At 41.0% G+C, this 12,969-nt stretch overlaps 2 protein-coding genes across 6 annotated transcripts in view; both read right to left on the minus strand.

Moving 5' to 3' along the window:
* Nucleotides 1-6,638, minus strand: part of LOC136699351 (coiled-coil domain-containing protein 134-like) — a 28,920-nt gene extending 22,282 nt beyond the window's left edge. Inside the window, exon 1 of one of the 5 annotated variants that reach the window (XM_066674012.1) lies at nucleotides 6,557-6,638. Coding sequence is in view for 2 of the 5 variants with exons in the window: in XM_066674010.1 (XP_066530107.1) it covers nucleotides 5,876-5,930 (55 nt within the window). In the remaining 3 variants the exon portion in view is untranslated. Of the gene's footprint in view, nucleotides 1-5,875; nucleotides 5,991-6,243; nucleotides 6,351-6,458 lie in introns of those variants that run through there. The other 4 variants (XM_066674015.1, XM_066674011.1, XM_066674014.1 and 1 more) reach the window with 4 other exon arrangements.
* A 1,644-nt stretch (nucleotides 6,639-8,282) lies between these two features.
* LOC136699355 (meiosis inhibitor protein 1-like) overlaps nucleotides 8,283-12,969 on the minus strand; it is a 55,141-nt gene continuing 50,454 nt past the window's right edge. The window contains 2 exon segments of the mRNA XM_066674019.1: nucleotides 8,283-9,118; nucleotides 9,401-9,504. Of these exon segments, the coding sequence (XP_066530116.1) occupies nucleotides 9,052-9,118; nucleotides 9,401-9,504 (171 nt within the window). The 3' untranslated portion in view covers nucleotides 8,283-9,051.

The following is a 12,969-nucleotide window of genomic DNA, read 5'->3' on the forward strand; positions in this document are numbered from 1 at the left end:
GGCAACACAGTCTGTCTTTTCAGAACTGTCATCCAAATGTGAGCATGTGTAATAATCACATCAAGACATGCAACATCAAATAAACTAGACTACAGTTTACTGCTTGATACAACATTAAAACTTGGATGATTCTCATTTTCCATGTTTAATCAACTAGAGTAGTCTCTCTGATATAATACATTCCATGCAACACACACTACCAATCAGTCATTTCTGATGACTTGTCTTTAGCCTGGATTGATGGCAGACTATTATACAATTGGTGTCTGAAAGATGTTGGGATCTAGATGCTGAGCCAATGGTAGCAGAGCATGCAATGTGATTGGATCTGTGTGTTTTGTATAAGCATAGTGCAACATGATCTGTGTGTGTATATGTACTGCGACCACGTCTCCACGTCTGAAAACATGCTATGTCTTGACAGGATTATGATCCACTCACCATGATAACGTTCGTCAGATGTAAATGCCAAATACAAACCCAGTATTCTACTCCATTAATGAGAACTTTGTAAACTGCCAGGTGAAATGATCAAATACTTGCACCAAAACATGCTACTGTTAAGCTTGCCATCTGTGGCTGAATTAGAAATGGCCTACTCTTCATCATACCGCACACTATAGGAGGTCAGCAAGGCCACTAGCTCTTATATTATGTGCAGTGCACTATAGGGAGAATAGGGAAGCATTTCGTATTCAAAACCTGGCAGAGTGCATCGTAAGGATGCAATTAGGGAGACTGAGAAGCTGCAATAGCCTAATCTGGATGTGTCCAACTCTATTTCAAGAAATCCACCACCCTGCTTTAAGAGTAGTCCAACATCCTCAGCTGGAGGAGTGGGAAGGCCGATGAAATTCAGTATCACAGTATTTTCCAAATACGGCTCTGTACCTCAGATTTAATGAAATTTATATTTGTATTCCTCAGTAATGGAAAATTTTAAATATAACATACTAATTTTAAATATTAGTGGTTAATAAGGGCCTTGCTCTGTGCTGAATAAAGTTTGAATCAGATACTTCCTAATTGTTTACAGACTAGGCGTTTAGAAGAGATGTCTAATAATTAAATTATAATTTGGAGTAATTCATAACCAGCAATGTGTTGTTTACTATAGCTCAGAAATCAGAAGGTGGCTTTTTTTAATAAAAGAGAAACATGTGGACAACCTTTAGAACTATAAATTGCTCTGACGTGGTCAGTAGAGCTGATAGTGCACAATGTGTTGATACAACATAGGTGTTCCTAATCCAGTGATCAGTCAATGTATAGGAATACTTTACTAGAGACCTATTATTAAAAAATTCCAAGTAATTATATACAAGTCTTTCCCCTAACTCCGGCCGTCCCCTATTTCCGGCCTCTGCCGTATATGGCGCAATTCCGCCCTCTCTCCGCCAATCGCATTGGGTAAAACAATAAAACATAAGTTCAAGCCTTAGTAGGGCATTTAAACATCAGTCTCGCAAGAAATCACATATCTAAACAATATTTAAGTGTCTCTAACAGTGTTGTAATTCTTTGTGTGCAAAACTGCATGTAAAACACAACACATTTCCATTTCGCGACAGATATTTCCCTCAGTGTAAAAGTTAGCTTAGCGGTTAGCTTCCTTTTCTCTGAGGGGAAAATCTACCGCCATTGTAATCCTTACATGTAGAGTACGGATACCAACACAGGACAAACATAATCCCATTGTGAACCTCTCAAAACCACTGAATGTGGTAGTAACTGTCTCATTTGACTGTCACAAGCAGGGGAGGTGGCCGAAGTTAGGGGGCGCTAATAATCTTAGCAGTGTTGGCACCTACTTAAACAAAAACGTTTTTATATAAAAACATATTTTCTTTTAAAGTCAAGCAAGTCTTGGACATTACTCACTCAAATCAACCATTTTCAGGAGTCAAATATGTGTAGATTAAAGTACTTCTATTTATTTAGAGTTAGCTAAGATCTCCAATATTTTAATTAAAGTGGCTGGAACTTGGGGTAACTACGCTAGCTAGGAACAGGTTTCTGAGGGAGCGCCTCCTGTGGGGGGACACCAGACCAGTTTTAATTAGAGTAAGGCAATGAGATGAATTTGGAAGGCATGTCACAATTGCCATTTTATGATTGACACATTTTCTTAGGAATAATTGTGACAAATCATATTTTTATCTTTATAAGGCCAATACACTCAACTGACAGAACCAAATAGAGTGAGTGGCTAAAGTATTGGTGAGGTTCATTCTTATGTAAACAAAACCCAGGTAAACAAAATGGGCATTACATAAGTCTCCAAAAATTAGAGGTACATATATTGTACAATAAGTTAACGGTAATTAGGGTTAGGTTTGATGTAATTATTGTGATGTGGCTAAAATATCTTGCAAGGGAACTATATTTTATTCCTAACTTTACACTTGGCTTTGATTAGGAATGAAAACAAACACTTGACTTGTCTTCACATGATATTTTACTGATTCTGAAATCCACAGCCCTCACATTTTTAATTATTTAAACCAATCTAAGACTTTAATAAGTGATTAACAAAACATTTAAGAATTTTTCATGAACCTTTACGCCAGGTTAAAGCTGTACATCTGCAAAAACTTCACAGGATACCGTTCAAAACCTGGTGGCCTCAACAAGGAACATTTAACTGTCAGAATGCAACTGAGAGTTAGTTACCGGAACGAGTTTCTTCAATGAGCCACCACACGGAGCAGACATGTCAAGACTAATACTGTAACACTGCAGCCAAATGTTGATAGCCAGTGATGCTGATATAGTTTGATGAAAGAAGATTTACATATCTGGGGAAAGGAAATCTCAACCTCCATGTGGCTTGTCAATGCCTTCAAGGCTACTTAAAGGTGTGCCCATTGTAGACAGAGACATTCAACTGTGCCCACACAGCTTTTTAAAATGTCCATTAAAAAGAACGTAAAAAAAGAGGCTCTGTAGCTGCACGAGGTTAAAGTCATGTTTAATGCCATATGACTGTGAGAAGGTTAAATTCCTTAAGCACTGGACTGTGGAGCTTGGGAACACTGTTTTTGGAGAAACAGAGCCACAGTATCTTTGGAATGAGTGGGAGTAGCATTGGTAAACCAGAAATAACCATCACCAGTATGTTCCAACATCTAGGTTAAAGCTTTTTGCACAATAACGTACAATGCTTCCAAAGCAAATGTGGACAATTTTGTTAACTTCAAAAGAAACACTGACAAGGTGTCCCCAAACATTTGACCATAGTTTATCTCTAAAACTACTTGAGCATCAGAAACACCAAAAAATATAGAAGCAAGGATCCTAATAAGGGTAGACATTATAATGATATTTATCCAAATGAAACATATTGAGCATATTTTGACAGTGACATCAGAAGATCATGATTATTTACTCATTCATTCATTGTCTGAAACTTATCTAGTTCAGTTCTATTAGTCACTTATTAGTTCTAGGTCACAGTAGGGCCGGAGCCTACCAAGAATCCCTGGAGCATAATTATTCATTCATTCATTATCTGTAATCCTTATCCAGTTCAGGGTCGCGGTGGGTCCAGAGCCTACCTGGAATCATTGGGCGCAAGGTAGGAATACACCCTGGAGGGGGCGCCAGTCCTTCACAGGGCGACACACACACTTATGGACACTTTTGAGTCGCCAATCCACCTACCAACGTGTGTTTTTGGACCGTGGGAGGAAACCCACACAGACACAGGGAAAACACACCACACTCCTCACAGACATTCACCCGGAGGAAACCCACGCAGACACAGGGAGAACACACCACACTCCTCACAGACAGTCACCCGGAGGAAACCCACGCAGACACAGGGAGAACACACCACACTCCTCACAGACAGTCACCTGGAGCGGGAATCGAACCCACAACCTCCAGGTCCCTGGAGCTGTGTGACTGCGACGCTACCTGCTGCTCCACCGTGGGCATAATTAGTTGTTCCTAATATAAAGGCATAGTGAAAATGTCTACACGTATAATATATATATATATATATATATATATATATATATCACGGACCACTAACACCACATATTGGAGGTTATGGAATCAGCATACATATACAGCATAAAAAAACCTGCAGCTACCAGTGTGGGTGTGTGTCAGTGCTTTGATCATGCTAAATGGATGAAGCGGTGGAAATCTCCAACCATTACTCTGTGCCTCATTGCTTTGGTCTTCTTAAATGGATGAAAGATAGAAACCTCAACCATTATCAAATATGACTACTTTTACATCTCTAGTGGAGAAATAGCCGAACCATGGTGCGTAAGATGAACATTTACGTTTATAAACACGATAAAAACCCCTTTAAGATGTTCTTCTCTGGTTTGAGTTTCCAAACATGTTGACATCTTGGCTGGAACTTTATGATGAAAGAGAAATCTATTTCTTAAACCTCCCCCTACTGTGAAAATCAGGTTTTTCACCTTGTTAACATGTCCACGTCAGGATCTTTTCATGTGCTTGAAGATGCAGCATGGGAGAAATAAACAGGTAACACCGTAACTTAGGATTTCTGCTTTGAAATTGCAGTGTTCCAAAGCCTTAAAAGGGCAATACAGACAGCTAAGGTTGCTTATGTTATAAACCTAAGGATTCATTTAAGTTCGAACTGAATGTGAATGACAAAGTGTTACGTGGAGATAGAGGTGGGGACTAATTGCACATTCACTATATTACTCACTATACAGTGCACTTATAGGGAACTGAATTGAGAAATGTCGATTTCAGACACTACCTCATATGGATTTTTTTTTAAACAAACAATGCAGTACATTATGCATATCCACTATCCACTAATATACAGATGTCGGACAATGAAACTGAAACACCAGTCATTGTAGTGTGGGAGGTTTCATGGCTAAATTGGAGCAACCTGGTGGACAATCTTCATTAACTACACATTGCACCAGTAAGAGCAGAGTGTGAAGGGTTAATTAGCAGAGGGTAAGAGCACAACATTATGGGTGACACACCAGAGTTCAAAAGAGGACAAATTGTTGGTGCACGTCTTGCCGGCGCATCTGTGACCAAGACAGCAAGACTTACCTACCACTGCCAAGGACTACCGAACCATTCTGGAGGACCATGTGCATCCAATGGTTCAAACATTGTGTCCTGAAGGCGGTGCCGTGTATCAGGACGACAACGCACCAATACACACAGCGAGACTGGTGAAAGACTGGTTTGATGAACATGAAAGTGAAGTTGAACATCTCCCATGGCCTGCACAGTCACCAGATCTAAATATTATTGAGCCACTTTGGGGTGTTTTGGAGGAGCGAGTCAGGAAACGTTTTCCTCCACCAGCATCACGTAGAGACCTGGCCACTATCCTGCAAGAAGAATGGCTTCAAATCCCTCTGACCACTGTGCAGGACTTGTGTATGTCATTCCCAAGACGAACCGACGCTATATCGGCCGCAAAAGGAGGCCCTACACCGCACTAATAGATTACTGTGGTCTAAAACCAGGTGTTTCACTTTCATTGTCCAACCCCTGTACATGGGCTATACTCTAATTTTGCAGTGCCTTGTGGGATTGTTTGAGTGCACTGAAATTGTCCACGTTTTTGGACACTAAAACCACCAATCAGTGCACTATGTAGTAAAAAGGGCACAGTTCTGTACACGGAGAATTAAAGTTTGGAAATATACCAGTTTTTTTTATTTAAATAAATCCTAAACATGTCATTCTGATGAACACAGTGTTTAACCCGACGACAGGAGGAGCATGTTAATGGTTGGATATAGATAGATAGATATCTAAAGCTGGGTTTTTCTTCATTATCTTCTTTCAATGCGCGTTTAAACTTAAACCATCGTGATAACACACACAAAACCGAGTCACTGCTGTGTCTCACCGAATGGAGAGATGCGTAACAGACCATTTAAGCTGATGGAAGCAGGTATCCACATGTTAAAGCCTCGTATATCTGAAGAGACTCTACCTCCAGTGAACGCGATGGAATCACGGACAGATGCACGGATACATACACGTCTTCAGAAACAGAAACCTCCAACCATCACTGTCTGCGTTCCACCGCCTTGGTTCAACATCTCACAGGGCTGAAAGTTCCTTAACAGCCCTTCAGCCGAACCACAAACACGTCTAACACCACAAACCTGAAAAGTTTCCACGAATTTAAGAGCCAAGCTGATAGAACTGAACTGTGGTCATGGTCTGACGTCCCTCCTGTTGCTCGCTGTAACGGGAATGACCACATCTCACCGTTTCAGAGATGACCACCGCTGACACCGCTTCATTAAAGCGCCCGATGTCGAATCCCCGCAGGGCAGCCATGTGGAGGAAAGCGAACCGAAGCCCGGTGACAGCATCGCATTCCACACACAGCGCGGGGATAAAGTCTGTAACGTTGCCGTGTACACACACACACACACATATATATATACACAAACGCACAATAAAGCACTGCTTCTACTCACCCAACATACACACGCAAAAGCAGCTGCAGCAGCCACGATACCTCAGATTAAAAAAAAAAAAAAAACCCAGACAATTCTGAAAGCCAATTGAAACACACCTACTCCACGCTCCGAGCCCGGCTCTCTCCGGTCACACAGCCACACCGCCTCGGTTTCCGCACGGAGCGATTACAACAGCGCACCGCAGCTCCGCCTCCAGTTCAAACGAGGGGTAATTTAAATAAAGACAGGATTTACCCGCTTCATTTAACCTTAATACAATGTTCGAAATATGTATTCTTTAAACATCTTATCAATAACGAGTTACACAGTATTTTGATGAGGGGTTTAAAACCATAGCTTTAAGGCTGTAGTTTTCTCCACATTTTTATTACACTACAGACAACACACAAAAAAGTCCCTCTCTGGCCACCGAGCAAACGTATAAAAACGGTTTTCATTGTTTATTAAGGTATTTCATAAATAAATAAAGCAACTACCATTGTCTTCAGTGAAAATACAAAGAATTATGGAATACAATAAGTCTATATGGTGGCGCAGCAGGTAGTGTCGCAGTCACACAGCTCCAGGGACATGGTGACTCCGGGTGACTGTGAGGAGTGTGGTGTGTTCTCTCTGTGTCTGCGTGGGTTTCCTCCGGGTGACTGTCTGTGAGGAGTGTGGTGTGTTCTCCCTGTGTCTGCGTGGGTTTCCTTCGGGTGACTGTCTGTGAGGAGTGTGGTGTGTTCTCCCTGTGCCTGTGTGGGTTTCCTCCGGGTGCTCCGGTTTCCTCCAACAGTCCAAACACACACTTTAGTAGGTGGATTGGCGACTCAGTGTCCATAGGTGTGTGTGTGTGTGTTGCCCTGTGAAGGACTGGCGCCCCCTCCAGGGTGTATTCCCGCCTTGCGCTCAATGATTCCAGGTAGGCTCTGGACCCACTGCGACCCTGAACTGGATAAGCGCTTACAGATAATGAATGAATAAGTCTATATTTCTAACACCTGTTACCCTTCTACTATTCGTCTGCTGCCCAAAACCCTGCCCTTGTACTTGATTGGATTGGTTCCAAAGGTTTATTATGTAACAAACCCTACCTGAATTTGCCAGTTTGAAACACTGTAGTTTTAAAGCCAATGTGCTCTGCCAAGGTATTAACTGCTTATATTGCTATGATATACCTTATAGCCTTAACAAACACCACATGGACAGGGTTTAAAACTTGATTTTGATCATAGGCTTCTTCACAATGACTTGCTACAATTACATTAAAGTGCACATGAACTACTTTAGAAACTATGAGTCTCAGTTCATACTCAGCGAAGGACTGGTGCCACCTGTAGGGTGTGTTCCCGCCTTGCTTCCAGTGATTCCGGGTAGGCTCCGGACCCACCGTGACCCTGAACTTGATAAGTGCTTACAGACAATGTATGGATGAATGAAATTTGCCAGGTGTGAGCTAGACGGGTATAAAGCCCTATATCACTGGGCTATGGAGCAGTGGAACTGTTCTCTGAAGTAATGTTTTCCTTCCTGTACCGGACAGCTGATAACAACTAACAGTGTGATATTAACTACACACATCCACATTGACTAACACTGTATACAGCCAGAAAGCGTGGCCAATTATGTTCCTTTGGACCCCTGACCATGACTGGCATTTACATTACAAAGCATTAAATTCATAATCTCTCAATGATAAAGCAAGTGCATTGACAGTTGCATCACAAAAAGCCCATCCTATGTTTTTCTTTATTAAATATTTTGTTAAAAATAGTTTGGACATGCTTTCAGTGGATCCAGTAGTGTTATCTTATTTATTCAAGTGGGGTGTACACAGCCTTATAAATTGTTACTCTTTAAACGTATGTGATGTGCTAAGACTCAGCTCATTTTAGAGGCCAACTGAGGAACTGAAACTGAAGATGAATTACTCTTACAAAGCAAAAAGGAAAACAACTTTCTGGTTGTAATTTGCAGTCTAAAGAACAATCAATTTGAGGCAAGGTCAGAAAATAAAGCATGTTAAACCAGGTCAGTTGGGCAAAGCAAAACCCCAAATCACTGTCAATGACCCAACAGACGATGTGCCAGACACATGAACAGAGATGCTCTGGCGCTTTTTGCAAAATGTACATTTACCTGTAATTTTAACGATTTAAAAACAGAAGCATTTTAGTGTCAAACGTTCTGAACATGAACTTGTTGGAGGTTGAACTAAAACCATTGGGTGTATGTTTGAAGGAGCAGTATTTTAATAAAAGAACAAATTGCATTAAGTTGTTTGCAGCACTGGTGACAGGAACCAAAAATTTGAAGTTGAATTGATCTAAAAAATGATATCAGACAGGTATTACATGAATGTGTTGTGAATGTGCAGCCTAATAGCAGTGTAAATTTAGTTATATCGCCATTTAATAATTCAACAGTAACAGTATTAACCTCATAATATAAAAATGCACACAAATTTTAACTAATAATTTTACAAAAATTAATGCCATGACTAATAACAAGCCGAAATAAAGCCGTTCCTGTAACAGAGAGTGTACTATTTTAATCCAGGACCTTATGTGAATGCATGTACTTGACAGATTTAGAAGAAGTATGTGTGCATTCACTCAGTGAAGGGGTGTGTGTTTACTGTAAAATCGAGAAGGCAGACGGACAGAGACCCAATCTGTCTGAAAAAGAATTAAGGATCCAACACGGCAAAATTCTTTTAAAGAGAAAATGAAGTGTAAAAGGTTTTCTTTCCAGGAAATGTGTATTTGTTTCTAAAACACTAGCATTCAGGTACATACAAATAAATAATACACTGTACTTTGATGTTTTGGAGGACAAAGCTCTGATGTGTTTCAAAGGTCTCCTTGAGAGAATCCAGTACTTACAGTTACCATCCACTTTCTTCAGCTTCAGAACTGTGTACACACAAATACACACCTCCGCACATGACTGAAGGATACACTAAAGCTCTGGTGTTGGTCTCAGAGGGAGGTACCTCATTGAGAGATTCCAACAAACTATGTACTCTCGCCCTCAATTCATTAGACAGAGAGAATACACAACACTGTGAGAGAGAGAGAGAGAGAGAGAGAGAGAGAAAAGAAAGCTTTTCTTAATTTGTGAAAGCTGTTCATTATAATTAAGCTAATACATTCACTTGAACCTGAATTTGAAACTAAATGAGGGGAGAGAATGTGTTTATTTTGGGGAGTGAGAGAGAGAGAGAGAGAGAGAGAGAGAGAGGTTTCTTTGTGGTTGAAAATGATTTGCTTTGAAGTCTGAATTAGGATCTGTTGCATTTGTGCTTCTGTGTGAATTGTAAATTAAACACAGACTGAATGAAGGGAAGAAAGAGTGCAAGAAAAATATATTCTGTTTCTTATTTTATTAATCACCCAATTTGGTTATTAATGTCTTTTTGTCTGTGTCTCTGTTCTGACATATGTCGGTATACTGCAGACTTTTCCAAGCTTTCATTAATATGTGTTTAATAACCGGTCAGATCTGAATGAACTTTAGCCAGATTCCATTTACATTTTTAGTTAAATGTGTCTCTAGCGTGACGACATATGATTGTAGGTGTCACGCCCTTGTCCTGTCGTGTCTGTTTGTTATTGTCCAGGTCTCCGCCCGTGTCCCGCCTTGGTTCCTCCTCCTCATCAGTGTCCTTGTCAGTGTGGTTTGTAATCCATCCCCCTCGTTATCTGTCGCAGGTGTCTCTTGTCTATGTAATGTATTTAAGTTCCCTTGTCTTGCTTCCTGTTTGTGGGTCATTCATTTCCTTTCCCATGTCATGTTGTTTAGCCCGCTAGTCTGTCTGTCCTGTTTGCTTTAGTTCTCTTTGTTTAGGATTAGTTTGTCTGTCTTTGCTGTTTCTCGTTTCCACTGTCATTGTCGTTTCGCTCCCTTCAGTCTGTCTGTATCCCTCTTTAGTCTGTTTAGCTCTCTGTCCTGTGTTAGTCTGTTTAGCTCTCTGTGTTTAGGTTTAGTCTGTTTAGTGCTCCGTGCCCAAGTTTAGTCTCTGTTAGCTCCTTATTTGTTGTTTTTCTGTCGAAGTCTCTCTGTTTTGTTGTATCTTGTTTAAATAAAAAGTATACTGTGTTTTAGCGAGTGCGTCCGCCTCCGTCAGTCTGGTCCGCGATCCTGACAGTACGCTCCTGCATAAAAAGTACACTGGCCTATATAATATTAACATGTAAATGTGTGTGATTTCTGAGACTTAAACAAAAATGCTGTTGAATTAATTCATTATTTTCAAAATCTATGAAGATACAAAATGTTTTTGAGTGTAAGCTTTTGTTGTTAAGCTTAACATATTAAAGTCAAAAGGTCAACCCCCATTGCAATTATGTTTGCAGAAGTGGTTTCTCCAAATTCACCACACAATGCCACTTTCAATGACTACTGCAGTCTCAGAATTATTTAACACTTTCATGACATCTTTAGACTCGAAAGTGTCCGTAGGTGTGAGTGTGTGAGTGAATGTGTGTGTGTCTGTGTTGCCCTGTGAAGGACTGGCGTCCCCTCCAGGGTGTATTCCCGCCTTGCGCCCGATGATTCCAGGTAGGCTCTGGACCCCCCGCGACCCTAAGTTGGATAAGCGGTTACAGATAATGGATGGATGGATGACATCTTTAATACTGAACACATTTACTGTTTTGACCTGCTGCAAGTGTGAAGAATAGCCAGACACCGGCTTCAGGCAGTGTTCCTGAAAAATCTTGGCCAATTCATCATGGGTAATGGCCACCAGTTCACTGATACTGTTGGGTTTGTGTGCTGTAAACCTTCTTCAAATCCCACCAAACAATTTTTATGCAGTTCAAGTCATATGATTGTGACAGTCTCTCCAGAATCTTCCAGGACTTCTTCTAAAGCCAAGCCTTGGTGGACTTTCAGGTACACATGGGATCACTGTCCTGTTGGAAAATCCACCGATACCCAAGCTTCAGCCTACTCACAGAAGGCATCATGTTTTCTCCCAGGATTTACTGGTTTTTGATTGGAGATTTTTCCCTCCACACACTACAAGTTTCCAGTGCCAGAAGCAGCAAAGCAGCCCCAGAGCCTGATTCACTGTAGGCAGGGGGTTCTTTTCAGCATATGTTTTATTCTCTCCCCTCCAGATATAACTTAGAGCCAAAGGCCTGAAAAGTTCCAGTTTTCGTTCACAGAATATAATGTGAAAAGTTCTGTGGCATATTTATATGGTTTTGAGTACACCGAAGCCAAATTCCATTGACCTTTTGTGTCAGTATAAGTTTATGTCTTGGAGTTTGGGCATGGTGACCTTCAGTGGTTAGTATGCAGCTTACTGTGCAAACACAAACCACAGTGCCTGTGCCAGCAAATCTTGCTGCAGGTCCTTTGCAGTCACTCGGGTTTCGACCACCTGCTTCCTCAGAAATCTGGTGGCAGCTGGTTATAGCTTCCTCCTACTTCCACATCCAAGTAGTGTAGCCAGCGTTTCTTAAAAATTTGAACTTGCAAACTATGTTTCCATCTCCTTCCATCTTTTTGTAAGCTTTTTTTTGTGTTATGTCATCAAACCCCTAGCCAGTCCAGGTATGGAATATGTTTAAGGACAAGCACACCTGATGCAACTAATGATGCCCTTGAGACAACATCTGATTTGCTAATGTGTACTGTTATGAGGGATTTTATTCAGGTGGTTGTATAATTATGAGAGCAGAAGTCATTTAAAGTGGCATTTGGTGTTGAATGTGGAGAAAACGCTTGTTATATTAGCTGTGTTGAGGTATTAAATGGTTGTTTCACTGGTTTATTGCAAAAAAATGTGAATATTTGTAAGTAGTATATATCCTACACCTTCTGTCAAACACCTCTGTGAATGATTTATGACCCCTTGATTTATGACCCCTGATTTATGACCCAGGTGACAGGTCAGTACAGGATGTCCTTATATGGGCTTCCCCTCACACCTACACCCCACCCCTGACACCCTCACCCCCCAACATATTGGGGGTGTGTTGTGTTTGCATGTGTTATTTAAAATGACCCTGTGGATTTCTATGGCTAAACGCTTTTTAAAATGTCTACAGTGTGTGTAAATCAGTCTCTTTTAAGAGAATCTGCAGTTACACCAACTATTAGTTCTGAAACCAACGTTGCTTTTGCGCCAAGGAAGAAACGGCGTGGTAAAGCATTTGGTAGCAGCCCTCGCGAATATTTTAGGGATGTTAAAATTAACCTGTTTGATTCTCGGGCTTATGACGTTTGTGGGATGGTCAAAAGTGGATCAACGCCTTCCAGTGATGTCTGTTAAAAGAAACATAAGCCGACACTGAAACCACACGAAGTCAAGAAACGAACAACACGCAAGCCATCATGTTTGAGGACATTCTTCCAGCAGACTATCCCGACACCCGTGGACCTATGTGGTGTGGAAATTATCGACTGTCAGACATTGAATATACGCCGATTGACACGGGTCATGGGCTTGTAAACTACAGCTATGGTGAATCGACGGCGGTTGCCAAAGCGGTATCAGACAACAGTTTGTTGGGTC

This window comes from Hoplias malabaricus, chromosome 6 (assembly GCF_029633855.1).
Source record: "Hoplias malabaricus isolate fHopMal1 chromosome 6, fHopMal1.hap1, whole genome shotgun sequence".
Taxonomy (NCBI): Eukaryota; Metazoa; Chordata; class Actinopteri; order Characiformes; family Erythrinidae; genus Hoplias; species Hoplias malabaricus.